Raw genomic sequence first — 27,698 nt, forward strand, 5'->3', positions numbered from 1 at the left:
ACTGTTGGACCTGCTCTTATTGCTGCAGGGGCCAAGTGGGTCGAACCAGTAACCCCGGATGTTTGTGTTGTTGATGGTAGTTTGATTACTGCTGCTACATATGGGGGTCATCCTGAATTTATTCAGCTTTTTGTCAAGGCTCTGGGCGGTCAAATAACTGGAGCTAATAAAAGAATCTTGTTTCTCTGTGGGGTAAGCGACCAAACATAGGTTTTGTTGGTGAATGAACTACGCACATGGGTCTCTGAAACATCACAGTTTTGGTTTTTTTATTTTTTGACCTTTGCAGGATTATATGGAAGACTATGAAATCAAAGTCCCTTTCCAGTCCCTTCAAGCGTTGGGATGTCAAGTTGATGCGGTTTGCCCAGAGAAGAAGGCTGGTGATCGCTGCCCAACTGCAATCCATGACTTTGAGGGTGACCAAACTTACAGTGAGAAACCAGGCCACACTTTTGCTTTAACTAGTAACTTTGATGGCCTAGGTTCCTCGAGTTACGATGCTCTGGTCATTCCTGGAGGCAGAGCACCTGAATATCTGGCCTTGAACGAACATGTCCTTAACATAGTTAAAGACTTCATGAATTCTGAGAAACCAGTTGCATCTATTTGTCATGGACAACAGATCTTAGCTGCTGCTGGTGTCCTCAAGGTCAGTGTACTGTTCCTTCGTAGCTCCGATTTATTTTAACTCTATGCCCACTCTTTTGCTTCCCTCCACCAAGTTCTTTGAGGAATTTTGATTTATGTGACGTGATTACAATTTACTGGCTGGTGCAGGGAAGGAAATGCACTGCTTATCCAGCCGTGAAACTGAACGTGGTACTTGGAGGAGGAACTTGGCTAGAACCAGATCCAATCCACAGATGCTTCACTGACGGGAATCTGGTAACTGGGGCAGCATGGCCTGGACACCCAGAGTTTGTGTCACAGCTAATGGCTTTGTTGGGCATTAAGGTTTCATTCTAAGTTCCATGTTATGTTATGTAAACATCCCCTTTCACTCGGAATCCGTTCAACCCACTTGTTTACTATGTTGTAATGTGTGTAAAACTTAATTTGGCTGTTGCTGCAATGACAGATATTGTAAAACTTAATTTGGCTCGTATACAAAAATAAATAAATAAATAAAGAAGCACTTTTGAATGACAGATATTGTGACCATTGCTAGCTATTATTTCATCATATTGGTCATCCCTTTCTTTTTTTGTTTGTTTTCAGAGATATAAGTGGAAGAAGATCGCCTACGAGCATACGGAAAAAGAAGTACTACGACTACGAGCTAAGGGAAAAGATCTAAATCCTAATTAATTATGATCGATGCAGCTTAATTTGTATACGAGCTAAGGGAAAAGATGTTATCATTTTTCGACTTGCTGTCATACTATCGATTAGATAATTTATATTATATAATATAGTGTATTATAGTATATCTGTATATGTTATCATATCCTTTTGTGAATAAAAAATCAGAGAAGAATCCTAATCATATCGTAAGCGTTGCACGTATAATAATCTTAGTGATATAGATTAATTCCATGAATCTTTGTGACTATACATACTAGTGAACATTGCGCCCGAATCTTCCAAATTACCAAATCCCAAATTCAACTCCGAATTGCATGCTTAGAAATCTTTGAAACCGTACCTAAAGATAATCTTTTTTTCTGGATGATCATATTTCTTGAAACATTTACACAATACAAGATAAAATCTTTTTGCTCACCTCACCTATAGGTATAACACACCAAGATTTTACATTTACATACAACCAATTATTATGGTAAAATAAGACATGAAAGAGAGAGATTGGTTCATCCAGAACCAGCAGACGACGACCTCGCTGTTTCAATCGCTGCAACCAGATCATCATATTTCGCACCAGTGACTTCTTTGACGACCTTGTTGTCCTTCAATATCTTGAAAGTTGGAACCACTCTTATTCCTAGCTCCTTTGCCAATGGCTGCCACCAATAATAAAATAAAAAAAGAGTCTCAAACGTTTTTAATGGCTAAGCAACAACAAAGGACAAGTACATAGTAGCATTGTTGATAAAGTCTTTCTCTTATCTTTAGATACTATCATGGTTCAATAGATTATAGATAGATATTGGGACAAACCCGGTTATCTGGATTGCAGTCAAGCTTTAGAAAGACAACGTCCTCATACTTCTCTGATAAAGCTTTGTACTTGGGAGCAATCACCTTACATGGACCACACCTGCATATACACAAGATATCCAAAGAGACCATCTCCTTTAGTCAGAAGGATTTGAAAACTCTCTTTAAAGAATGACCAACATCAAAACCAAAACATCCACTATGAAATCAATTGGTTCATCGCAACAAATCAATTGAGTTGGAATCATAAGAATATAGTTAAAAGCAGAGAGGAGGAGAAGAGTACCATTGAGTGTACATGTCAAGTACGACAAGCTTATCACCGGCGGCATTAACGATGGGCCAGAAGGTGTCCTTATCAACCTCTGTAACTTGACCAACACTTACATTCACGGTTTCTAAGCTACACCTAACCACAACAGATGAATCTCCTCTTTTCCAAGAATCCAACGACGAGCAGAAACCAATCTTAGTCGTCGCGACGCCGGAGTAAGGAATCCGGCACTGTTTCCTCCTCGATGGACCGAATCCTCCAGTGCTCGGAGCTAAAGTCGTCGGAGACGGAGCGAGGCGGAGTGAGAGAGGCATTGTTTGTGGTAAAGCAAAATAATTTCGAAATGATCTCAAAGACTCAAAGACAAGAGTGTGTGTGTGTGGTGAGAGGTCTCAACGGACCGAGAGAAGCAAATAAAATGGGTACTATAGAAGAAAAGACGGTGTTATCCTCGAATAGCTACGGATGAACAAGTATATTCGGGGGTATTTACGGTAATTACTTGTTATCGTGATAGATTGAACGGGCGGTGTAGAATTCTTCGAGGAATTAAGATTGATATTTATGTTTTTTTCACTGAAATTACGGTTCGGTCCCTTAAGATGATGAGACAAATATGTATTTCTTTTATTTTTCCATAAATATAACTATTTTTGACTAAAATACAAAATTATTTATTCGTACGTACATATAAAAATATGAAATTTATTTATTTACAAGTGAGAAAATAAACATTTTTACAGAAACAATTGCCGCCAAAGTGGTGTGAGCTACTACTAGCAGTTATTTCAGTTTCCTTCTTTATAAGTGTGTGATCGATCATACATAATCTCGAATCTTTTTTTGTTACTTACTAATAATATACATAATAATTTTTTTAAAGCTTTGGTCTTAAAGTTTAATTTCGATACGTTGTTTAAATTATTAATTTAATTCGGAAAGTACCAAACCAAACTAAAGTTAAGTTTCTTCTCTTGTCCGAAACCTTACTCCACCGCCAAAGCTATACTTCTTCTCTTTCTTTTGCTTTTTTCTCTTTATTCACTTTTTCGGTTTTTTTTTCTTTAACTAAAAATTAGTTATGGATCTAAAGCGGAGACGGTGGTTCTTGTCGATTATTTTGCTTTCGGCGGCGTTGCTAATTGGGCCGCAGTTTTCGTCAACGGCGGCGACGACTCCGGTATTTGAAGTTCGAAGCAAGTTCGCTGGAAAAAGAGAAAAAGATCTTGGAGCTCTTAAAGCTCACGACCTCCACCGTCACTCTAGGCTTCTCTCCGCCATCGATCTACCTCTCGGCGGCGATAGCCAGCCTGAGTCTATTGGGTTCGAATCGCCATTAATCAAAAAACTTGTAATTTTGGGAATTTTTGTTGTCGTCCTCTTTTGTAAAGAGACAAAACTTAAAAAAAAATTGGGAATTTTATTTAACAACAAAAATAAAGTTGGCATTTTTGTCTTCTATAAATGCGGAATCTGCAATTTAAAAAAAAAAAAAGCTTTTTATTGATTTTGAATCTATTGAAGATTCTCAACTTTTTGATTGGTTCTTGACTCTTTTGTTCTTAGCCTATGGTAAAATGTTGATTCTTTGTTCTTTGTTGTTTTGGTGTTTTTAACTTTTTTCAGATTATACTTTGCTAAAATCGGACTAGGAACTCCATCAAGAGACTTTCATGTCCAAGTTGATACAGGAAGTGATATCTTATGGGTGAATTGTGCTGGTTGCATCCGATGTCCTAGGAAAAGTGATCTGGTAGAGCTGACACCTTATGATGCGGATGCTTCGTCAACTGCCAAATCTGTTTCCTGTGATGACAGCTTTTGCTCTTACGTTAACCAAAGATCTGAGTGTCACGCAGGCTCTACTTGTCAATATGTTATCATGTATGGAGATGGGAGCTCTACTAATGGATACTTGGTTAAAGATGTTGTGCATTTGGATTTAGTTACTGGCAATCGTCAAACCGGTTCCACCAACGGAACTATTATCTTCGGGTTAGTTTTTATAGCTTGTGGCTTACAAATCTCGTTAGCATTGTGCCAATTTTAATCGTTATATATGTGGGTCTTATATACAGATGTGGTTCTAAACAGTCTGGTCAACTCGGTGAATCCCAAGCTGCAGTTGATGGGATAATGGGATTTGGACAGTCGAATTCATCGTTTATATCGCAGCTAGCTTCACAAAGAAAGGTCAAAAGATCTTTTGCACATTGTTTGGATAATAACAGTGGAGGCGGTATCTTCGCCATTGGAGAAGTTGTGTCACCTAAAGTAAAGACTACTCCTATGCTCTCTAAATCGTAAGTGAAATGCCTTACTCTCTATTTGGTGTCAAAAAGGTTTTGAATTTCTTAACACTGTTTGTGTAACTCTTTTTGACAGAGCTCACTATAGTGTTAACCTCAATGCAATTGAAGTTGGTAATTCAGTTTTACAACTTTCTTCGGATGCGTTTAATTCGGGAGATGACAAAGGAGTTATTGTTGATAGTGGTACAACTCTAGTGTATCTTCCTGAAGCTGTTTATAAGCCATTAATGAATGAGGTCAAGACTATGTATGTTACTTGTGAATTTCTTTCCTCTGCCTTCTTCTATAAAGTTCTTAACACTTTGTTTTTTTTTTCAGATATTGGCTTCACATCCGGAGCTTACTTTGCATACAGTTCAAGATTCGTTTACTTGTTTCCATTATATAGACAAGTAAGAATCTAACTCATCGCTTCTTTGTCATTCTCGGTGCTTAGTGTTCCACTAATGTTTGGAACTGTACTGTTAACTGCTCTTTGAATTGAAAGGGAGTTATAACATCAAGTATATGAAAATGAACTGTGTGCAAACATTAATGGAACAATGTAAAACCCTCTGAATATTTACTGTCCAATTCACAGATTAGATCGGTTCCCAACTGTCACTTTCCAGTTCGACAAGTCTCTTCCATTGGCGGTTTATCCTCGGGAATATCTATTCCAAGTTAGAGTAAGTCGTGTTCCTTTTCAGACTCTTTACCTTGTTCGTGTTCTTGTATTCTTGTTCTGACATAAAAACTGGCTTATAGGAAGACACATGGTGTTTTGGTTGGCAAAACGGTGGGTTGCAGACTAAAGGAGGAGAAGAATTAACTATTCTTGGAGGTACGCACATCTCTTTTATAAATGACTTTCATCCTGCAAATGCTGTAAAAATTGAGTCTTGATTTGTCTCCCTGCGCAGACATGGCCCTCTCTAACAAGTTAGTTGTCTACGATATTGAAAACCAAGTCATTGGATGGACCAATCACAACTGTAAGCATTACAAATCCTGTCATTGTCTTCTCGTTGCCACAAATACTAAGATTGGAAGGTTTAACTGTAATGAATACTGAATCACACAGGTTCAGGAGGAATTCAAGTAAAGGATGAAGAAAGTGGAGCAATCTACACAGTTGGTGCACACAACCTCTCATGGTCGTCTTCTTTAGCTATTACAAGACTTCTTACACTTGTTTCTCTCTTAATTCCTTTCCTCTGTTACATGGCTTTATAGTTTCAGATAAAACCCTCTTTGGAACAAAGTTTGTTTAAAATATTCCCATTTTTATTTATTTTGAGAGAGGAAGAAGAGATTGACAACAAATCTGTAGTTGGAATTGGAGCTTTTTGAATAGACAAAAACAGGAAAATTCCCAACAGACTGACAAAATTAAGCCTGAGGGGCTTTCACAGAATCACAGACACAAAGCCATTATTACATGTGATGTTTTTTTCACTCTTCTTTACTGACAAGACCAAAAAAACAGCATAAACATCAACAAGAAAGAAAGACATAAACAAAAGACAAAATTGACAAAAATTTATGTTCCAAAACCAATGAATTATGACTCAAGGAAAAGAATAGAGATCAATGTAGAAAGTTGAAAAGGAAACAAAAAGACACAGTACCTTCTTCTCTTGGGTGATTTTATTTGATATGATCTATCACCTCTCAAATTCTTCATTTCAGCTCTTCTTTCTCTTTTCACTTTCCAGGCACAAATCTTGGTAAGTTCAAAAGTGTATTAACTCTTGCCACACCTTCTAGTGCAGAATACTCTGTTCCAGGTTCTGTATCCAAGTTATCCTCTTCTTTTATCAGCTTCTCAGCTTCACTTTCGTCGAGAGCAATCTCTTTCCCCGTCCTGACAGTACTCGAACGGCCAAGACCGCTTGGTCCTGATGCATCATCATTCTCAGTCGCAGCTTTTAGCTCTTCGTCTCCTTCTTCATCGTCCAGTTTGGAGATGGAAGATGATGTAGATATGACGTTTGAGTTGTTGGCGTCTAGATACAAGCAAACAGCGGCACAGTCATCGACTTTGGAAGTCGGGTATTTGTATCTCCAAGCTCTAACCGCAGACTCGACTATAGCTCTCGCTGCAGTGGAACGCGATGGAGCTGAAGCTACAATCCCCATTACATCATCATTTGAGAGAACATCCCAAATCTATCACACAAACATAATAACATTAGAAATATGAGCAAAATTGCAAATAGAAAAGGAAATGTGTCTGAGAGAACGAGAAATTACCCCATCAGTAGCCAGCACTATAAACTCATCTTTCTCGGTTAAGCGACGGAAAGATACATCAGGCACAGAGATTAGGCCAAAATCTTTAAGGCAAAAGTCTCCAAAAGCACGTGCCATTGCAAGTCCAGGTGAGTCACAGTTTGGCAGCCAAACTCTACAAACTTCAGGTTCATCTCTAAGAGCAAACACCCGTCCACGACATTTTCTTATTCTCTCTGCCTCAGCTGTAAAATCAAATGAGGGCAAAAAAAACCAATAGAAGTAAATTAGTGGATCCATCATACATCCACAGGACAACAGCATACATCCCGCATAAGGAACAATCATTCAACCTGGGAGATTTGGCTTAAGATCGACAGTAAGTTGAACAGAGACAAGAGCATTGTTACTGTCTCTTGTACCCATTACAGCTCTAGAGTCTCCAATATTTCCAACAACGAGATACTGACCCTGCAATATTGCGGAGGATACATAATCAAGATCAAGAAACAGTGAATAAGGCTTAAACTAATAACATACCATACCGAGACAATACCTGCTTGATCAAGGTTACAGCTGTTGTTCCACTGCAGAAACAGTCAACACTTCCATGGAATTTCAGTTCTCTATCCATAACTTTAAAAGCCTTAAGAAACGACTCTTTCAGCGTTTGAAACAATTCCGGATGGGATTCCATGTTCTCCTCCTCCTCCATCTTAGCACATGTCCTAGGTTCTTCTTCAGCAGATACAGAAGCAGCAGTATCTTCAGAGTTGTTAATGTTGGTTGCATTGTTAACGTTGTCGGTAGTGATGGCCTTTAGAACACCTTCAACTGGTACTTTTGCTTCCCAATAAGAACTTAATTTGAGAGGGAGATTGTCTCTGACTCTCTTTGCAACCATATGACCATATGGACCATGCCCATCAAACACTCCACAGAAGACTGTATCTGTCCTCGAACCAAAATTCTGAGCGTGAAAACAGGAAACAATTAGAATCATTTGCATAGATCGCTAAAAGAACCAAAGATAATCTGGTGATTCTACATAGATATCAATATTTCAGATAGAAGCAGTGGAGAAACAATATATACTATGAAAAAACATAAATAGAAACAAGAAAAGAAAGGGAGGAATTTTGGATCTAACATACCTCCCAAACAACCATGGCATCTTGGTTAGGCCCTTTCTTGCCTTGTTGAGTGAAGATACAAGCAGCCTCACTTGATCCATTCAAGAACATCCGTCCAGGAACCCGATGCAAAGGTTCTTCTCTCCTATAATCAAAGGAAGAGTTCCTAGAACCAGGTCGTTTCTTGGAGTTCTTCCTCTTCCTCACACTAAACCCAGGAGAGCAAGGAGAGCCCGGTCCAGGGGACCTTGTCTCAGCAGATAAACAGGACCCCATTCTAAGGGCCCTGATTATATTAAGAAGGCAATCCAGACCAACAATGGTACAATCACCCCCACGGTCCTCCAGTGGGAAAGATTGAAGCTTTAGATCACGATTCTCGCCGGAAAGAGCAATGATGATTCAAACTATGCAAAGAGATCTCTGCAAGAAGACAAAAAACTCTTTATTAGATCCCCAGCAGAAAGAGCAAAATGATGATGATGATTCAGTATGCAAGAACAAACCTCAATTTTTAGTTCCAGCTAAGATTGACTAATGATCACATATAATTCCTCACAACTGCCAGTACATACACACACACACACCCCTAGTGAATCTTAAACCCAAATCGTCAAAATTGAATGAAGAAAAAAACAGAATAAAAAAATCAAAGCTTTCCAAAGCTGACCAAAGAAAAAGGCAAAGGTGAGAGACTTCTTCTGGGTCTGACCCTTTTTGAGTCTTTCAAATAATTTAAACCCAAAAGGAACAGATCTACGTAGATTTTTTTTCTATTGCCAGTTGCCACACATACACACACACAGAGAAGAAAAAAAAGAAAGAGAAGTGTTTTTTTATTTTATTAATACATGAGCCATCAATCAAAGAACAGGGATTGAGAAAGAGACTCAAAACACGAGAATCATGAAAACCCTTTTCGTCTTTCTCTGTTTCTTCTTCTTCTGGGTCTGCAACCAATCAAACGAAGAAATCACTAAATAATTGAACTCTCCACAAAAAAAAAAGAATCAAAATTCAGAAAATTCGAATTCGAGCTGAAAGGAAGACTCACCAGGATACAGATCAATCAAAACGATCTCAGAATGAGATTCAAACAAAAGGATGAATTTTGAGCTAGAGATTCTGTTCGTGCGTAGATAGATTATAAAAAAAGAAGAAGAAGGTAACTGAAAGAGATGAAAAAAAAAAAAAAGAGAAAAGGATGAATTTTTTAAAAAGAGGAGAAAGAAACGCAACCACCAACTACAAACCCGTTCTTTCTTCTTCGTCTTTCTACTTTTGTGTATGTGTGTAGAGAGAGAGAAACAGTAATGGAGGAGATGGGTCACTCTCTCTCTCTAATCTTATAACCAAAATGTATTAATTTGTAATGAGATTTTTTATATTTTTTTATGTTAATATATGTATGTGTGAATATGGATTTTTTTTTTTGGGCTCAGGCTGGCACAATTAACATCGGGTTGGATAAGACGTTTCTTACACATAATTTCCCGACATCCACTAGAATATAATCATATATAATAAGAATTATTATTATTTCTATTTTTTGAAAATTAAAAAAAAAAAAAAGAAATAATATCCCATACCAGATCATTTATATTATTATTTAGATCAAAAACATATATTAGGTCTCTCAATCAGTCAATCAATCCCACATGACATGAGAGGGTCTTTATCATATTTAATCCATGATTTACATATGCATGCTATTTGGTACTTAAACCAAAACAAGAAAGAAGAATACTAACCACTCTGAATTCTACTTATTTTAGGATCATACAATTATTACTTTACTTATTTTGTCCTATTGATCCGCTTCGATTCGTAACAATATGAAAGAAAATTACACATTTTATTTGAAACCTCAATTTAGTACTTATTGTGTAACAACTCTATATGCATATGACTGAGTGTTTTATTGAAGCTAAAACAAGTAGAGACAAGAGTCAATGGAAACATGAGATGTGTGAATAGAGAGAAGTGATCTTTGTTAACTTGAAGCCACATGTCGGCAGCGAGGCACAGAAACCAACACGTATCAACTTCTCTTCTCAATGCTAAAATCAGATCTGCAGATCACAATTTTGTTTTTGGTGTTGGGGACAGACTAACCTTACCTGTTAAGAGTTTTTATTTTGTCTTTCATTTTCAGGTTCTCGTGAATGAACCCAAAGCCATTTTCTCTTTCGGTCTTACTATGCTGACTCTTACTCTTATCTTCTTCTTCTTCCACCTCTTCTCAATCAAAGAATCGTAACTTCTTCTTCTTTCTTATTTGTTGTCGATAAGATCGCAGATTAGGTTGAAATAGTAACGAGTACTTTCGTTGGGTGTCCCTTTTTTTATCAGAATCAGGATAAGGATTGTTTTAGAAAGAAACGTATATTTGCGTCTACACTTGCATATAAAATACATTCATATATATTCAAATTGCAAATGGTTTCTTCTTTTTATGAGATATTTTTGGAGAAAAAAACATAAACAAAGCAGACGAAAATGCCAAACAAACAAAACTAGCCAGTCGAAAAAACCAATCAATCATTACGATCTACTCGGGGGGTCTAACCACGTAAATTATCCACTAATCAAACAAACCTCATCAACATCAAAATATCTTTTTTAAGTTCTTATCTCCAATAACACCAGTACCAAGCAAAAAAAAAAAAAAAGAAGCAAAAATGCAACAGTGAATGATTCCTTTTTCTGTTTCTGGGAATCGCAGCAGCAAGTGTGTACCTTTCATCTCTTTTTCAAGAACTGAATTCTTTCAACAATACCCCAACGAAAGTATCTTTAGATTCATTCTTGATTTCCTTTTCACTTCCCTTAACGAGCTTCTTCAATGTCACAACATCTTTACTGAGTTCTTCTTCATCTACCATCACCATCCAAGGAATCCCTGAATCCCTAATACGATCGAAATGCTTTTGTTTCCTCTTGCTCACAAGATACTCTGCGTTGATCTTAGCCTCCCATAACTGACTTGCCAATTCCGCTGCTAACGCTAGTTGATTATCCTTCATTATACTAACCAAAACCTGTGTCTCCGTAGGTCGGATCACCTAAGTTCATAGCAAAAACAAAGTTCATAATTTATTCTATTCTTTTAGAATAAAGATCAACAAACAGCATAAGAGTTTCGGAAGTTACTTGATTCTTTTTCTCGTTAAGTTCTTCCATTATGTTAAACACTCGCTCGATTCCAAGGCTCATCCCAACTGCAGGGACTTGCTTTGTTCCAAACATTCCTATTAGGTTATCATATCGACCACCAGCACCAATTGATCCAACCTGCAGAAAGAAAAAATTAAAGACCATAAACTTTCTTTTTTGAATTTAAAGACCATAAACTTTCACTAATTGAATTTCAAGAAGCCAAGCCAAAGGATTTTACCTCTGCTCCTATACAAACAGCTTCAAAGATGACGCCGGTGTAGTAATCAAGACCTCTAGCTAGACTTAGATCAAAGACTATCCTGTGACTGCACTTTGATCTTTCAAGAGCTTCAAACATGATACTCAACTCATCAAGAGCTTCTCTTGATGACTGGTTAGCTAAGAACTCACTCCCTTCTTGTCTCAGTTTAGACAAAAGCTCCAATGGAGCTCCCTTCTCCTTAACAAAGTTGCCAATTCTGTCTGCAATCTCTGACGATAAGCCCTTCTCCTCCACCATTTCTTTCTTCACTTGCTCAAATGATTGCTTGTCTAACTTGTCGATACTCGAACAGATGGTTCTGAATTTTTCAGGTGGTACTCCACATATCTCCAGCATTCCATCAAGCAACTTGCGGTGATTCAGTTTCACCTACATTAACAAACCAGAATCAAGAACATAGCCAAAGAGAAAACCAACCAGGAAAGATTAGGACTTTCAACTAAGTTATTACCTCATAATCACCAATCTCCAATTCATCGAGAAGTTCAGTTAATATCTTGACAATTTCAAAATCGGGTCCCATTGGTTCGAACAAACCAGCGATATCAAAATCACACTGATAAAACTCCCTGTATCGCCCTTTCGATGGATTATCCCTTCTGTATACCTTTGCTATTTGGTATCTTTTGAATGATGTGATTCCATTCATAGCGACATACCGTGCAAATGGAACAGTTAAATCATATCGTAAAGAGCAGAGTTCTCCACCCTGCAATTACTGTATTCACATGAGCACGACTTCCGAGAAATAACTTTCGCATAAACTGATGAAATTGCAGCAGACGAGATGAGTTTAACCTGATCAGCAATATCATAAACCAATTTCGAGTCTTCTCCATACTTCCCCATAAGGGTCTCTCTCAATTCAAAAACAGGAGTATCAAGTGCAGTTGCACCATGCCTCTTGAAAACGTTTTGTATGATTGCAAATGCTTTTTCTCGGACTGCCATTTGTTCTTTAGCAAAATCTCGAGTTCCCTGCCACAGAATCAAACAAATCAGAAATTAACTTTGAGGCCTAAATATTTTCCATCTTTGAGATTGGAAATTTACCTTTGGAAGCTTGGGAAGTCTCCTGTTTTCATTACTTTCTACAATCTCTTTCACTTTATCCAAAAAGCTATCAAAACCGTGACCCGCAGGGTTGAAAAGATTTAAGATTTGTTCCACCCATTGCTTCAAAGAATTCATCAGGTCACCATCACTTGTTGCCTCATTACTCACCAATTTATCTTTAATAAACTGGAGAACTATACTCGTCCCCTTCCCCACAACTGCTTTTTTCTCATTCTTCTTCTTTTTCTTATCCGTCTTCGAATCTTCTTTGTCCGCATCTCCCTTCTTCTGAACAAACAACTCTCCACCTACAAGAGCAAAAACGGCAGCAACTGCCTCCAAACCAACGATTCTCCATACAATCCCCAGCNTTTGTATGATTGCAAATGCTTTTTCTCGGACTGCCATTTGTTCTTTAGCAAAATCTCGAGTTCCCTGCCACAGAATCAAACAAATCAGAAATTAACTTTGAGGCCTAAATATTTTCCATCTTTGAGATTGGAANGAGCAAACCTGATGTAATCCTCTTCCAAATGAGCAGTATAAGCTAACTTATAGCTATTCTTCAGATTCTCATACTCAACACTGCTTTTCTCAAACACTTCAGACAAACCATTCCTCAGATTCTCATTCCCAATCGACTCAAAACAAAACTTAGCACGAAGGTACGAACATACTCCTAAGTTTTTAATCGCAGTCGACAAAGGTGCCAATGATGTTCCTAAAGCCTCACCAATTCCAGTGTTTCCAGATCCAGTTTTGCCTCCTTTAACACCTGAATTCAATTCTCTCCGAGCATCAGAGTGCAAGCTTTTCACCACAAACCTGAATTTGCCATGAATCCAAGGAATCTTCGAAATCTCTTCGATTTCTAACTTCCCTGTACCTTTATACCCGTTAAGCAAAACCTTGAGATCACCAGCAACACCAATCACATCTTTATCACCATTCCCATCTCCTGAATCCAACGAGCTAAACGAAGCTATATCAGCCTTTGTAACCTCACAACTCAACGCAGCAACAGAATCAACGATCTGGGAAAGTGTCGTCGACTTGTGATCTATAATAGAACAGAGTCCAATCAACGAAGCAAAAGATTTCTCCAACACAATGTTTTCCCCTTCCGTCACATCAATCTCACCGGAATCGAAACTCTCAGCCTCCGAATTCAAAATTTCCAAAATCTTAACCGGAAGAACAGAACGAGCGGTGGAGGAAGAAGGAGGACCAGAAGTCGACAAAATAAGCTTGTTTAAGATAACAGACAAAGAAGCTCTGGTTTCTTCGTTCGTCAAACCTTCAGGGATACCTAATGAGCTTCGTTTGATCGATGGAGTGTTTCTAGTGGAGAATCTCTCAATTGCAGAGGAATCAATTCGAACATTAGCGACGCCGGAAGCAATCTTGTAAACGGAGGGAGAAGTGAAAGACGATCCTTTCCCTCCGAGATTGATGAACGATCTCTCCGCCGCCATTATTTCACAGTTACAGAGCTGAAGCCGGAGAGTGATTTAGGGTTTTCTTTCTTTAGAAATGTGACTCCGTGAGTGAGTAAAAGACGACGACACAAGAATTAGAGAACGTAAAATTGCAGAAATACCCCTACAATTATCTAGTTTTTGGAATTTGAACCTTGATCTTCAAATATTGCTAGATAAACCCTCCAGCTCGTAAATTTGCAAATATTGGATAGTTCGAGGATCTTTTGCATTTTAAGAAAGTATTTTCTTATTTAATTCCCAAACTCAAAACATATGTAATCAACAAAGAAGCGATATTAAAGAAGGAACACAAAGCTCAAAAAGCAGCAGCTAAAACAACAACACTTATTAAACGGATAGTTCGATCTGGGAAACAAGGATACCATCAGTATCTGCATAAAGCCATTCGCCATCGCAAATCCTAGTGCCTGCTATGTTCAAAGGCACTCTTTGTTCACCAAGTCCTTTCTTACTCGCCTTTATTGGATGAGAAGCTAAAGCTCTCACTCCAATGTCGCAACCATTTATCTCATCAACGTCTCTGATGCAACCGTTCACTATGATCCCTGCCCATCCGTTGTTTTGCGCTTGTACCACAGGGTTTCCTCCAAGTATCGCACATCGTAAACTCCCTCCACCATCCACCACAAGAACTCTTCCATTGCCTATTTTAAACATGTGTAATATGTGAAAATTACAGAGAGCAGATTGGTTTATTGTAAAAAAGACTCGAAAGACCTATCTCATCTCTCTAGTCCCTAAGTTGGTTTAGGCTATGCAACAAGTTGGTAAGCCAAAAGGTAAAATCTTTTGATGTTTCTAACATCCTGCATCCTCATTATAACCATTATTATTATCATCTATAACGAGTTCTTGAATCTTGATGTAATAATATTATAGAAACACATTGGTTTATTCTAAATATAATGAATCGAAGCACACCCCTTTTTCTCATCACAAACTATCCATTTGCAAAGTGATTGAAGAAGTACCAAACACTGAAGCTAGTTGACAAGTAAGTAACAGACCAGTGTGTCTCTATATTGTTACATCAAGATTCAATGTGTCCCTATACTTTATATAGTTTCAAGCAAAGAACCATTGAAGCTAGTTGAGAACTAAGTAACAGACCAGAATTGAATCTAAACCATGTCAATGATCCTCTGGAAGTTCATATCTCTATTCTCTATGAGTAAAGTTTGCAGTATTTATGAAATCTTAAGAAACTATTAAAATACCTTTCTCTTCGAGGAAGTGACGGATTAAGCCATTGTCTTCAAATACTTTAACAGTAACTACTGGACCTGAGAATATTTGACGACGACCGTAAATCTGGAAAACGGGTTGCAGAGCTCGGAGCTGGCCACTACGAATCATCTCTTGATTCGCATCACAAACTTCCGCCGTGGTCACAAACGCCATTTTTTTTTGGTTCTCACCTGTATTAAGGATTATGATCAAAACAAGTAATCTGGAGATACAAATCGAGATTAATCTGGAAAAAGTGATGATATATTCACGGTCAATCGATCAAACCCACAAGGAAAGTTACAAACTTTAATCCAAAATTCATCTGGATTAGATTTAGATCGAATCTCATTTCATTTACCTGAAATAGAAGAAACTCAGATGAAGAAAAGAAGACTCTGTGGGCCAACAAGTCTCAGAGAAACGAAGTTGATGATCCTTTATTTAAAGGAGGACAATAAGTCTCATCAACATACTACTTTGCTTTGGTCATTCAATAATAGTAAAGTATGGACTTTTTTTTAACTTTTACATAAATCAGATCGCGAAGGTGGAGGTTGTCGTTAAGCTTTCGAAAAAAGGAATCTTTGCGTTGCCTTTGTCTGGTTTCGACTCTGTTTCCTTGTTATCATCTTCTCGCTTTCTCTCGACTGTTTAGTGTTTATGCCTTTTGTACATCTCAAAAAGACAAAAACCATGTTATGTCAAAGCTTAGTAGAACATTCAAAGAAATTCATGAATTGAGATAAAAATGAAAACTTTATTGCCTGATGTGCTTATAATCTTTAAAAGTCTCTCACAGCCCACAATTATTAATATTGCAAAGATAAAAAATGACAAAGAGAAAGTTTATCCAAAATCTTAAGAAAAATTTCAGAGTTTGTGGATGGTTTTCATGTCTATAGCTTCACCCAAAGTTCCTTTCTCAACATGATCCCACCACTTCATCAAGAAATTGTCCACCACCAATCTGAACCATGGAGACAGTTTCAAACCTTCCTCACCTGCATCTGCTTTCTTCACCAGCTCCTTCAGCTCTTCCCGGCTCACATACTTGATTTCAGCTACTTCGTCTGGATTTGGTTGAACCTTCACGTCCCGCACGATGAAGAGCAAGTAATCAACTGCATAACGAAGGCCAACACAGAAAAAAAAAAAGCTTTTAACGGTTTGTAGTTGTTTTTAAGAAAATGGGAACCAAGTCTCTGAGAAAATAGTATTACGTTCGTGCTCTCCCCATTTGCCATCAGAAGGAGCCTTGTAAAGCATACGTCCCAAGGCAGTGAATTCATCGACTGGTACATCTTCAGCTACAATACCAAGCTCGTCGAGAAGCTTTCTTTGTGCAGCATTCCTCACACCTAATGAGTATGATACAAACAGTGATGTCACTGGTTACACGAAGCTACAATTTGTTACATAGATAGTCAGAAGTACTGAATTTTTCTGCTAGTAGATACCAACCTAGTGCATTTTCCTGGATAAGCTCTGATTCACGGTAAAGAGGATGGCTGCAACAAGTGTTTGTCCACACCAGAGGGAATGTAACCTTTGTGTTTGACCTTTGCTGTTCAAAAGAGAAAAAAAATTCAGTAAGATGGCGCACATGAGTCAGCTTATTAAGATCCACCAACCATCTAAGATCCCAAGAGCATCCCATCATCATAGCAACATCCAACATGTGGAACAAAATCTCTATAATCAAGCTTACGATCTAACCTCCCATAGTTTTGAGCTTATTTTTCTCTACAAATAGGTGATTCTAGATAAGACACAACCGTGCCTATACAGAACTTGACTTAGCTACTTCAAAGCACTTATATGTCAATACCTGGAGAAGCAACTCATACTTCGAGTTGAATAGAAATACACTAAAAGCCCTGTGAAGCAAATTCTTAGATTCAATATTTTCCATTAGATGACCTGCAGATTTGAAAAGGTATCAGTATCTTGAACAGGTATACAGAAAGAGATAAAACAATATTCCAAAGAAAACCAAGCGGATAGTTAATTTTCTGCAACTATTTTCCAGCAGCAAAACCTGATCTTTGATGGAAATTAATATAGGTTACTAGACAACAGAAATAATATGTTCGACAAATTGACAGAGAGGAATAAGACATTTGATGGAAACTCAAAGGTGCGATCTAGAAGGGATAAGATCAATACTAAAACAAAACGCTCTGTCAAATCTTGATCCCCCCAAGTGTAACTAAGTCCAGTGACTTCAGTCATAGGAGGATGGTAAAGAACAAGAATTTCAATGGAAAACACCAAGTGATAAGTGATAGGACGAGACTCAAACCAAGTACACTTACAATTATATTTGCTGTCATGCCCCACGACACGATCAGTTTCATCAACAAGAATGCATCTGCAAGCAAAATCAAAAACATAGAGATGAATCAATAAAATAAGGTAGAGAGATCGTATAGTTTCATATAATAGGGAATCAAGGCAAAGGATCAACCATCATCATTGTAAAATTAAGTCTAACAGAAGACAAACACACCTCTGAACATAGCTAAACCTCTAACTATGTTCCCCCCAAAACTATGACATCTTTCACAGAAGACACTAAAGCGTTGACCTTTATTTGCTTCATTCAAGTTACCACCAGAGTTCTAACAAGTTCATTCATTATTGCACTAACGTCAACAAATCAATAGACCTAAAAGCTCCTAAATCATTGTTAATTCGAAAAAAAATTCCAAATCCCATAACCTAATTTAGTTCATTTCCCTTTCACCAATGAAGACAAAGGTACAATTTTGGCAACACCCGGAAACTGAAAATTGAAATAAATAGAAACAGGAATCAAGAACTTACTCATCCTCGAACATGAGACGTCTCTGAACAGCATCCATCCCAGCATCTTTAGTATCTGTCATTACGGTACCAGAGAAAGCACGAAAGCTCGGTAACTTTCTCGGTGAAAGAATCGATGATAGAGGACGATGGGCAAATCGAAAAGAAGAAGAAGAAGAAGACGAAAGAGTGAGAGATCTGAGGCGAATCAACGGGAGATTAAATAAAGAAGAAGCAGACATTGGTGGTGGTTGTGCCGCATGTGGTGATGACTGATGCGTTCTACCTTTCTTCGTTTATTTTTTTATCAAAAGGTCCACAGTTCTTACCGTGTACCTCTCCGTATACAATCAAAACAAAACCAGATAAGATTATTTCCATTTTTAAAAATAAAAATTAGTATATATATATTCATATCGGCTCTCGCGTCTTAATCTAAGAAGAGTGGGGCACAAATTAGGGTTAGGGTTAGGGTTAGGGCTTCTCCCTTTTTAAGCCGCCGTTGTTGAAAGATGACTGGTAAGGCGAAGCCGAAGAAGCATACGGCGAAGGAGATTCAAGCGAAGATCGATGCTGCGTTGACGAATCGAGGAGGAGGCTTAGCTGGAATAGCTGATCGGACCGGAAAAGAGAAAGGAGGTCACGCTAAGTATGAGTGTCCTCACTGCAAAATCACGGTTCCGGGTCTAAAGACTATGCAGATCCATCACGAATCCAAGCATCCTAAGCTCACTTATGATGAATCATTGGTCGTTAATCTCCATGCTGTGTTAGCACCTGTTGCTGAGTCAAAACCTAAACCTGGTATCAGGGGAAGCTTGAAGAAGTAACTCTATTGTTTCAATTTTGTCATCTTTTTATTTTCAAAGATTATGATTTTGCTACTCAAATCGATAATGTTGTTGATGTTATATCAATAAACTCTGTGTGTCATTTAACGATTTCTCATTCTCGAGTCCTTTGGTATTAGCTTTGTAGTTTCAGTTCCTCTGTTTATTTGTGTTGGTATTACATTCTAAAGGCAAGAATCTGTTTGGTCTTACTTAAATCAAGAACCTCTGTTTCTTTTTCAGACAAGTTTTAGATCATCAAGATAAGCAAAGCTAGCATATATGACTATTGTGTTGTTAGTTGAAATTCTGCAGACTCGTGTGGTTTTTAACTGGTTTGTGAGTTAGGATTAAGGAGTTTGAAGTTTTTGTTTTGCCAATTGAACCTGAGAGTGTAGACATCTTCTTGTTTTAAATCAAATACTCTGTTTTCTGTTCAGACCTAAACAGCTGAATGAAACCTAAGGTCAGGATGATTTGCAAAGCACGTCAATGAACATACATCTTGTTTCTTTTTGTTATAATGACATTGAATTTTCTTAGTTATAAACTATAAGATTGAGTAATTGTCACTTTGATCTGCGTCCTTGAGTTCTTATCCAATACTTGGGTGATAATTTCTAGGTAAGTGATCAGTTTCTTCTATCTGGCTACTTGTGTGATGCGGTTTTTGGAATTTTTAGGATATTCAATTTTCTCAGTTTGATTATTCTTTGTCAATTTTGGTGTTTCATAGAAAATGTCAATGATAGTTGCACACTTTTGTCATATGTACAAATTAGATGATTCAATCACGCGAAGACTGAGAATAGTTGAAGAATGCTAATGAAATTGGATAATCTTAAAATATCTTTTAAGAACATAATACTTTCCAAACACATGTGCTAGATAGTCAGAAACCTTGTTCTTTAGTGTGCACATGGTTTAGATTAGAACTAGAAGCTGACTCGATACTCTTAACCTCCTCTGTTTTCCCCTTTTTTTAAGTTATAGATCTATCTTTTGACGAAAGTGTACTACCGAATTTTGATCTTTAACGTTCAGTTTGATTGGCTAGAGAAGTTCTTTGGTTGAAAAGTTTACATGGTGATGGTGTAATAATTTGTTAAGTTACAAACTACACAAGGCATTAATAACTTCCAAGAAGGAACTAACAACTTGGTGTTTTGCATAATGCTCCACTTGTACAAATTGTTTATTTGTAATTAATTGTTGTTATTCGAAAGAGGGTGTCTTTGAACAACTTAGATAAAGCAACTTTTACCAGTTGACAATGCAATTAAAAAAAATGAAGCAACATAAGCATTATTTGTCATCATCGAGTACAAAATGACCCCTTCTGCAAATCAAGAATAAACCCTACCTGTACATTTCGATTTCTTGTAAAACCAAATCAAACTTGTGAATTTTGGGATAAACTAAAATCTTATCCACCTACAAGAATCATCCAGCGATCAATATTGAGACATATCGCAGCATTTTGGTTGCTCTCTTTTTTAAACTTTAGTAGCCTGCGGTTTTGGTGTCTGGACCTTTTCTTCTTCATACGCTAACCTTCTCCTCTTGAATCCATAACCGTGATAGCGATACATGATGCTCAAGAGACACTTTCTCAAGCTCACTATATCAAACGCCTCTATAAAATTCAAGTCCCTTTGTCTCCACTTTAAACCCGCGTTCTTCTGGTATTCCTCGAGCACCGATGATAAACACCAGCTCTGAACTTTTCTTAAGCATCCCACTAGACAACCTGTCCTATGCTGCATTCATAAATTAAAATTCAAAATCATGAGTGCCCTGTAGATGAATGATAGACTCAAAGTTCCTAGAAGAAATTGTAAATTTTTACCTTTCCACGTTTGCAATGAATGAGAATTGGATGGTTTCTTACATCTACAGAGAAACAAACAAAAATAATCTACTTTTACAACTCACGAGACTATAGACAAATAATCAACAAGTGTTGTTGATTCCTTACCAACTAAGACTTTGAGAGCATCCAAAACCGTATCTTTTGGCATAGGAGTAGGAGGATCCTGTAAATTCACAAACGAATCCGACATAAGTTACTTCAAGAAGCACCAAGATGATCAAGAGAGAGAGGTATAAAACGCACCGTTTTGCCTTCGATACCAAATTGGAAAAGCTTAATGTTGTTAGCCTCAAGAAACTTGAGATTCTCCTCTGGGTATGGTTCAGGACAAAGATAACTGTTTTTTTTTGGGTAGAGATTGAACAAACCAATGTTATCATCAAATCAAAGCAAATCAAAACAAAACCCATTACAAAAAGATTAAAACTTTACATGATGGAACGAAGGTTTAGGGTATCGAGGAAAGTGAAATTATCAGGTCGAGGAAGCCCAGATCGGTAAATACCATCTTCAACCATGGAAAAGTTAAACGGCGGCGATAAAACATCAGTACCGTCGTTGTTGTTGTTGTTGTGGTGATCATCCTCCGAATCCATAATCAAACACATTCAGACGACTAATCAAAAAAATCAGAAACAGAGAAAACAGACCCAAACAAACAAAGATGTGATGGAATTGATTTGAGGAACAAAGGTTTGCTTTTTATAGGAGGAGAAGAGGGATCATCATCATATTATCAAGTGGGGTTGTTTTGTTTTTGTTTCATCATAAAGGAGACAACTTTGAAAAGCGGACTCTAATCTGATTATTATATTTTGGGAGTTTTTTAGTTTTTTTTCAAAGATTCTTCTTCCTTTGTGATTTGCTTTTAATAAATCCTTTTTAAGGTTTAGTAATTTTTAGGATGGAGGACCTCACTTAATAAGGAATCTCTAGGATTCTTACACGTGTCTTTTCCTCTCTACAAGATCCTCATCGTTGACTATTCTTCTTCCGAATCTTAACAATTTTTTTCTTGAAGGTCAAATCTTTATAACATTTTTTGTAAAGTAATGTTATGTAAGTAGGAACTTTGCATAAGGAAAGTGGTCGAATCAATGCAATGCAAGGAAAAGTAAACCTAAGTGGTCTCGTTTTCTTCATATTATTATTCTAAAGACTGAAACTTTTGACAATTGTCCTCGTTGACCAACAAAATGGAAAATTTAAAGACTCTATATCCTTAATTACATATTAGGATAAGAATCTTATGGTATAAGTATATCAAAATTGAGAATCTCATTCTAATATGAGTCACATATTGGCTAAGTTTTAAGATTCATTATCTTGATCACATTTGTTATTGAATCTCACACTTGTCATAAGATGGTATTATTAAGTAAGATTTTTTATGGCATGTTTTAAGGAAAATACATTACATTCTTTTTCAAAAGAAGCAATTAATAGAGGATTACAAAACATGAGATTTGTTTTCTCAATACATCTTCTTTTATCTACCAATCCAAACATCTTCATCATACATAAAAGAGACATAGACATAGAGAGATGAGTATATAATTTGTTTAGATTATTAATTACCCAATTGAGAGTTTCTAAAACCCAAAAAAGATTCAAACTCTGTGTCATTTTAAAATGGATGAATAATTTTTTTTTTTTTTTTTTTAAAACAAGTCAGTCTTCAACAGTATCAGTCTTAACCTCTGATTTTATCTGATGCAAAGAGCCTCCATTGTCATCTTCAACACGATCAATCTCATCCTCTGTTTCTATCCGCTTCAAAGATGCTTCATTATTGTCATCTCTTGAATCATCATCATTATCATAGTAAACACTTTGATCATCATCAGTTTTTGAGCTATTATTGTGCTCAAGATGACTATGCTTTTCCTCTTCCTCTTCCTCTTCCTCTTCTTCTTTTTCTTTTTCTTCTTCTTTCTCTTTCTCTTTCTCATCCTCTCTAGGCAAATCATGATCTCTGTCGCTATCATAGTGTGAAGAAGTGCTTTCGTCAGTTGATTTCTGGCTGCTTAGCCTCTCATCATTGACATCTATATCTTCCCAGCTATATCTATAGCTTATCTTCAAGCTTTGCGCCGCGTTCTTCTCATCAACAGGCTTTAGTTGTGGACTATCTTGGTCATTTTCATGTTCAGAGTTAGAATCAGACCCATCATCAGATTCCATTGGGCTATCTTCCTCTCCAAGTTTCTTCTTACTCACACTCTCTTTTTCGTTTTCCAAAGATGCTTCTTCGTCTGATGATGTACTACTAGACTTGTCATCTTCCGTAGCTAGCTCAGCAGCAGGAGATACAAGATTTGAATCATGCCGGCTTAAGGCTATAGACATACTCTTGTCCTTAAAGGATGCCGTAACTGTTGTGGGAACACCATCTTCTGTAGGCATTGAAAGGAAACTAAGGGCCACCATTATATCACTTATCAAAGGACGAGCTGATGCTTCCTCTTGTACGCACATTGAAGCTATTGCCACTGCTTGGTTTAACCCTCTCTCTGAGAATTTCTTCTCTAGAACCGGATCTGCCATGTCCGGATATCTCTTAGGATCCCTAAATATAGGTTGTGCCTGCCATATATAACAAGATTTATTTCAGAAAGTAAACAACTATTTATATATATATATGATTTGAAAAAAAGAAAAGAGCATGGTTTATTAGATAGATATTTATTTACCCAAGAAACTAAGTTTTGTTCATCATTAGGCCTAGTGGTATCAAGAGCTCTTCGACCGGTGATGAGCTCAAGCAACACAACTCCAAAGCTAAAGACATCTGATTTCATAGTGAGATTTCCTCCTCGAGTGTACTCAGGGGCGGAGTAACCATAAGTTCCCATAACTCGAGAAGATAAAGCCATCATCTTATCACCTGTCCCTGGTCCTAGCTTATGCAGACCAAAATCAGAAAGCTTAGGAGAAAAATCATCGTCTAACAAAATGTTTGAAGCTTTCAAATCTCGGTATATCACGGGTGGATTCGTTTTATCGTGCAAGTAATCAAGCCCTTGCGCTGCGCCATACGCTATCTGCATCCTAGTTGTCCAACTCATCGGTTCACGGTCTGATTTTGGTTAATTATGCAAAAACAAACATACCAAAAATGTCAGCTTTTCATATGTTTGAAACAAAAGATGTGTTGAATAAGAATACATCAATATAAATACCATGAAGATGGTCTTGAAGTGAACCTCCAGAGATATATTCATAGACCAAAAGCCTTTGATCTCCATCGGCGCAGTAGCCAACAAGCTTAACAAGATTCGGATGATCAAGTTGGCCTAACGATATAACCTCAGCTTGAAACTCTTTGTTCCCATGTAATCCATGCTTGTCTAGTTGCTTTACAGCCACCACCTACATTATATTCCCCAAAAAAAATAAAAAAATAGACATATTCTCTCATGATGGATCATTTTTTTTTAAAAGTATCTAACTTTGGTACTGAATCATGCATGATGAATGGGAAAAAAGAACGTACCTGGCCAGTAGATTTAAGGGTTCCTTTATAAACTCTACCGAATCCACCTTCTCCTAACAAACATTCTTGCCGGAAATTCTTTGTCGCCGTCGCTAATTCCCGGAAAGTGAATGTCTTCAACGTCGTTCCTTCAGTTTCCTCTGTTTCCTCTGTTCGTCTCCTCTCTTCATAAAAAAATCAATATTTTATTTCATTTACATTGCTTGTATGAGGGTTCATTCAACATTAAGACATATACATACCAGGTGGTATAGTTTCGTTGTCTTGAGTCTCATTCGTAGCTGAAGATTTCTTGCTCTTTAAGGAAGAGAAACACGGAAAACAGTGCATGATGAATGATCGGAATCAATAACAAAACAGAGAAAAGTTTTTTTGAATAAAAAAAAGTTTTATTTAGGAATTTAGCAATTGGTCGGGTCCTTCATGGAGATTGAAGGACCGACGTAACGTAAAAAGAGAAACAAACGGAAAAGAAAAATGAAAGTTAGAAAGAGAGGAAGAAGATGAAGTAGACAAATGCAAACCACCGGTAATCAAATTTTCGTTTTTTTTTTGTTATTTTATATTTTAAATCAAATTCCAAAATCTCCCAAAAGCATGGAGAACCATCCTTCTTTCTTCTTTCGATTTCTGTAAAACCTAATTTTGAAAAACCTTTAATTAAAATAGTTTTTATCCCTTGTGAAGTGGATTAATCTGTCCCACAACAACAGACTAATTATGTGATTAGATCAGATTTTGTATTTTTAAAAAATCTTAAAATTCGCGTATATACTAAAGCTTTTTATATATTGGGCTTAGGCCGTAAGGACCCAACAAACAAAAGCCCATTACAAATATCTGTCTCTCTCTCGTACATCATCGAAAGTATACCAGCCATCGCTTTCATCTCTGCCTTCTTCCGTTGATATTATCTGAATGATGATGAGTCTCCGATTCAAAATGTGATCGGCGCCCTCATTGTGTGTGATTCGCTTCACTCATCAACTCCAGATCTGGGAGCTTTCTTTTTCCAACTGTTTCTTCCCTCTTTACAGAGTCTCTGAATGGTGATTTCGACTTGTTTCTTTGTAATTCTTCGATTTCATCTCCTGCCACAATCTCTGTTTTACTGTAATTTGTTAATTTGGCTCTTTGTTCAGTTCCGAGGAGATCCTTTGATTGGGGAGATGGATTAATTAAGGTTTTGTGCGTCATATGGCCGATCAAACTTTTATCGCCTGAGGTTCCGAAGATATTTTGGGAGCTGACCATGATTTGGTAGTAGGGAAAGAGTTTCCCGATGTGGAAACTTGTAGAAGAACTTTGAAAGATTTGGCTTTAGCTCTGCGTTTCGATCTTCGTATTGTGAAATCAGACCGAAGCAGACTCATAGCCAAATGTTCAAGGGAAGGTTGTCCATGGAGAATTCATGTAGCTAAATGCCCTGGAGTTCCCACGTTTTCGGTTAGGACACTCAACGGTGAGCACACCTGTGAGGGGTTAGATGATCTGCATCATCATCATCAAGCGTCGGTTGGTTGGGTTGCAAGATCGTTAGAAGCACGGATTAGAGATAATCCTCAGTACAAACCAAAGGAGATATTACAAGATATTCGTGATGAGCATGGTGTTATGGTTTCTTATATGCAGGCTTGGCGTGGGAAAGAGCGTGGTATGGCTGCACTTCATGGTACTTTTGAGGAAGGTTATCGTCTTCTTCCTGTTTATTGTGAGCAGATCAAACTAGTTAACCCTGGGAGTGTTTGTTCTGTTTCTTCCTCTGGACCTGAAAACTGTTTCCAGCGCTTGTTTATTGCGTACCAAGCATGTATATTAGGGTTCACTAGTGGTTGTAGGCCGCTTCTTGAGCTTGACAGAGCGTATTTAAAAGGTAAGTATTTGGGTACGATGCTCTGTGCGGCTGCTGTTGATGCTGATTATGGTCTTTTTCCTCTTGCGATTGCTGTTGTTGATATAGAGAGCGATGAGAACTGGATGTGGTTTCTCTCGGAACTGAGGAAACTTCTCGGGATGATGAATTCAGAGAGCATGCCGAGACTCACTATACTCTCGGAGAGACATTCAGGGATTGTGGCAGCGGTGAAATCTCACTTTCCTAATGCTTTTCACGGGTTTTGTCTTCGTTACGTGAGTGAGAACTTCAGGGATACGTTCAAGAACACTAAGATTGTTAATATGTTCTGGAGTGCTGTTTACGCTCTCACCGCATCAGAATTCGAATCCAAGATGTCTGAGATGATCGAGGTATCGCATGACGTTATACAATGGTTTGAGCTCTTTCCACCTGAGCTTTGGGCGGTTGCTTTTTTCCAAGGCTTAGTACGTTATGGTCATTTTGCTTTAGGTATCACTGAGATATTGTACAATTGGGCTAACGAATGTCACGATCTCCCTATCGTTCAAACAGTGGAACACATTCGAAATCAGTTGTCATCTTGGGTCGATACCAGGCGTGATTCAAGCTTGAGATGGAACTCTATACTAGTTCCATCGGCCGAGAAACGGATTCTAGAAGCTATCTCGGACGCAGATTGTTACCAAGTTTTGCGTGCAAACGAAGTCGAATTCGAGATTGTTTCGACAGAGAGAACAAACATCGTGGATATCCAAACACGAGTATGTTCTTGCAACCGTTGGCAGCTTTACGGTTTACCATGCGCTCATGCAGCAGCAGCACTTATCTCGTGCGGACAGAACCCCCGTCAATTCGCAGAACCATGCTTCACGGTTGGAAGCTATCAGCAGACATACTCACAGATCATAAGTGAAACTCCAGACATCAACTTGTGGAAAAAGAAGCAACAAGAACCCGGGAAATGCTTACCGTTAATACTACCGCCTAAGACACGGAGACCGCCTGGTAGACCGAAGAAGAAAGTAGTTCGAGCTGAGAATCTCAAGAGACCGAAAAGGATTGTTCAATGTGGTCGTTGTCATTTGTTGGGACACTCTCAAAACAAATGCACACAACAGCCTATTTGATACTTTAAAAGCTCTTAATTTGGATGTAACAAGTTGTAAAGTTGTAATCTATATTAATATTTTTGGAGTACATTTTGGTCTATGCCCTTTAAATTTTACTTATTTAATTTTTTTTTACAACATTAACCTCTAAAACAATTTCATAAATAACATTGCAGAGAAATTCAATTACTAAACTTTCTTAAATTGACCAACATTTGTTACATTTATTGCCATAAAATCTGAACAACATCTATACATTCTGATTTTTCCAAAAACAACTCTACACATTAAAGTTTTAACCCATTAAATTTCCAAAACTATTTTTTTGGATGCTAGATCTCTCAAATTTAAATAATATACAACAGATTTTTTTAAACACTTTTAAATGTGTAGCAGGAGATAAATGTATTACTAGACTATACATATACCACACGGTTAAAACC

At 37.5% G+C, this 27,698-nt stretch overlaps 11 protein-coding genes across 11 annotated transcripts in view; 4 read left to right on the forward strand and 7 right to left on the reverse strand.

Annotated features, from left to right (window-relative positions):
• The window catches only part of LOC104744352 (protein DJ-1 homolog D), a gene marked incomplete in the record, with an annotated part of 3,776 nt that extends 2,625 nt beyond the window's left edge, over nucleotides 1-1,151 (forward strand). The window contains 3 exon segments of the mRNA XM_010465393.2: nucleotides 1-192; nucleotides 290-652; nucleotides 781-1,151. Of these exon segments, the coding sequence (XP_010463695.1) occupies nucleotides 1-192; nucleotides 290-652; nucleotides 781-969 (744 nt within the window).
• On the reverse strand, nucleotides 1,646-2,798 carry LOC104744353 (thioredoxin F1, chloroplastic). The gene is made up of 3 exons (XM_010465394.2): nucleotides 2,408-2,798; nucleotides 2,122-2,221; nucleotides 1,646-1,964 (listed from the first exon to the last, which is right to left on the reverse strand). Exons 1-3 carry the CDS (start codon nucleotides 2,707-2,709, stop codon nucleotides 1,815-1,817), a joined length of 552 nt encoding a protein of 183 aa, XP_010463696.1. The 5' UTR covers nucleotides 2,710-2,798; the 3' UTR covers nucleotides 1,646-1,814.
• On the forward strand, nucleotides 3,352-5,986 carry LOC104744354 (aspartic proteinase-like protein 2). The gene is made up of 9 exons (XM_010465396.2): nucleotides 3,352-3,718; nucleotides 4,022-4,390; nucleotides 4,474-4,698; nucleotides 4,781-4,943; nucleotides 5,026-5,099; nucleotides 5,288-5,375; nucleotides 5,455-5,530; nucleotides 5,610-5,681; nucleotides 5,771-5,986. Exons 1-9 carry the CDS (start codon nucleotides 3,477-3,479, stop codon nucleotides 5,920-5,922), a joined length of 1,461 nt encoding a protein of 486 aa, XP_010463698.1. The 5' UTR covers nucleotides 3,352-3,476; the 3' UTR covers nucleotides 5,923-5,986.
• LOC104744355 (probable protein phosphatase 2C 33) lies at nucleotides 6,041-9,385 on the reverse strand. Its single transcript, XM_010465397.1, has 7 exons — nucleotides 9,109-9,385; nucleotides 8,561-9,004; nucleotides 8,076-8,477; nucleotides 7,478-7,891; nucleotides 7,275-7,392; nucleotides 6,943-7,166; nucleotides 6,041-6,858 (listed from the first exon to the last, which is right to left on the reverse strand). Exons 3-7 carry the CDS (start codon nucleotides 8,328-8,330, stop codon nucleotides 6,394-6,396), a joined length of 1,476 nt encoding a protein of 491 aa, XP_010463699.1. The 5' UTR covers nucleotides 8,331-8,477; nucleotides 8,561-9,004; nucleotides 9,109-9,385; the 3' UTR covers nucleotides 6,041-6,393.
• Nucleotides 10,579-14,103, reverse strand: LOC104763894 (histidine--tRNA ligase, cytoplasmic). The gene is made up of 7 exons (XM_010465398.2): nucleotides 13,043-14,103; nucleotides 12,550-12,926; nucleotides 12,295-12,474; nucleotides 11,948-12,205; nucleotides 11,452-11,865; nucleotides 11,208-11,348; nucleotides 10,579-11,119 (listed from the first exon to the last, which is right to left on the reverse strand). Exons 1-7 carry the CDS (start codon nucleotides 14,025-14,027, stop codon nucleotides 10,808-10,810), a joined length of 2,667 nt encoding a protein of 888 aa, XP_010463700.1. The 5' UTR covers nucleotides 14,028-14,103; the 3' UTR covers nucleotides 10,579-10,807.
• Nucleotides 14,263-15,804, reverse strand: LOC104744357 (putative 4-hydroxy-4-methyl-2-oxoglutarate aldolase 1). Its single transcript, XM_010465400.2, has 3 exons — nucleotides 15,643-15,804; nucleotides 15,272-15,472; nucleotides 14,263-14,698 (listed from the first exon to the last, which is right to left on the reverse strand). The coding sequence occupies exons 2-3, from the start codon at nucleotides 15,453-15,455 to the stop codon at nucleotides 14,382-14,384; spliced, it is 501 nt and encodes a 166-aa protein (XP_010463702.1). The 5' UTR covers nucleotides 15,456-15,472; nucleotides 15,643-15,804; the 3' UTR covers nucleotides 14,263-14,381.
• On the reverse strand, nucleotides 16,022-18,369 carry LOC104744358 (isopentenyl-diphosphate Delta-isomerase II, chloroplastic). The gene is made up of 6 exons (XM_010465401.2): nucleotides 18,111-18,369; nucleotides 17,600-17,655; nucleotides 17,113-17,204; nucleotides 16,746-16,848; nucleotides 16,505-16,642; nucleotides 16,022-16,405 (listed from the first exon to the last, which is right to left on the reverse strand). Exons 1-6 carry the CDS (start codon nucleotides 18,329-18,331, stop codon nucleotides 16,155-16,157), a joined length of 861 nt encoding a protein of 286 aa, XP_010463703.1. The 5' UTR covers nucleotides 18,332-18,369; the 3' UTR covers nucleotides 16,022-16,154.
• On the forward strand, nucleotides 18,519-19,131 carry LOC104744359. Its single transcript, XM_010465402.2, has one exon. The coding sequence runs from the start codon at nucleotides 18,602-18,604 to the stop codon at nucleotides 18,917-18,919; it is 318 nt and encodes a 105-aa protein (XP_010463704.1). The 5' UTR covers nucleotides 18,519-18,601; the 3' UTR covers nucleotides 18,920-19,131.
• LOC104744360 (probable tyrosine-protein phosphatase At1g05000) lies at nucleotides 20,169-21,616 on the reverse strand. The gene is made up of 5 exons (XM_010465403.2): nucleotides 21,225-21,616; nucleotides 21,036-21,129; nucleotides 20,898-20,955; nucleotides 20,769-20,812; nucleotides 20,169-20,679 (listed from the first exon to the last, which is right to left on the reverse strand). The coding sequence occupies exons 1-5, from the start codon at nucleotides 21,398-21,400 to the stop codon at nucleotides 20,416-20,418; spliced, it is 636 nt and encodes a 211-aa protein (XP_010463705.1). The 5' UTR covers nucleotides 21,401-21,616; the 3' UTR covers nucleotides 20,169-20,415.
• Nucleotides 22,191-24,805, reverse strand: LOC104744361 (receptor-like kinase LIP2). The gene is made up of 5 exons (XM_010465404.1): nucleotides 24,531-24,805; nucleotides 24,289-24,452; nucleotides 23,975-24,164; nucleotides 23,486-23,871; nucleotides 22,191-23,378 (listed from the first exon to the last, which is right to left on the reverse strand). The coding sequence occupies exons 1-5, from the start codon at nucleotides 24,616-24,618 to the stop codon at nucleotides 22,464-22,466; spliced, it is 1,743 nt and encodes a 580-aa protein (XP_010463706.1). The 5' UTR covers nucleotides 24,619-24,805; the 3' UTR covers nucleotides 22,191-22,463.
• LOC104747971 lies at nucleotides 24,805-27,353 on the forward strand. The gene is made up of 2 exons (XM_019236596.1): nucleotides 24,805-24,817; nucleotides 25,514-27,353. Exons 1-2 carry the CDS (start codon nucleotides 24,805-24,807, stop codon nucleotides 27,271-27,273), a joined length of 1,773 nt encoding a protein of 590 aa, XP_019092141.1. The 3' UTR covers nucleotides 27,274-27,353.

Source organism: Camelina sativa, chromosome 15 (genome assembly GCF_000633955.1).
Source record: "Camelina sativa cultivar DH55 chromosome 15, Cs, whole genome shotgun sequence".
NCBI lineage: Eukaryota > Viridiplantae > Streptophyta > Magnoliopsida > Brassicales > Brassicaceae > Camelina > Camelina sativa.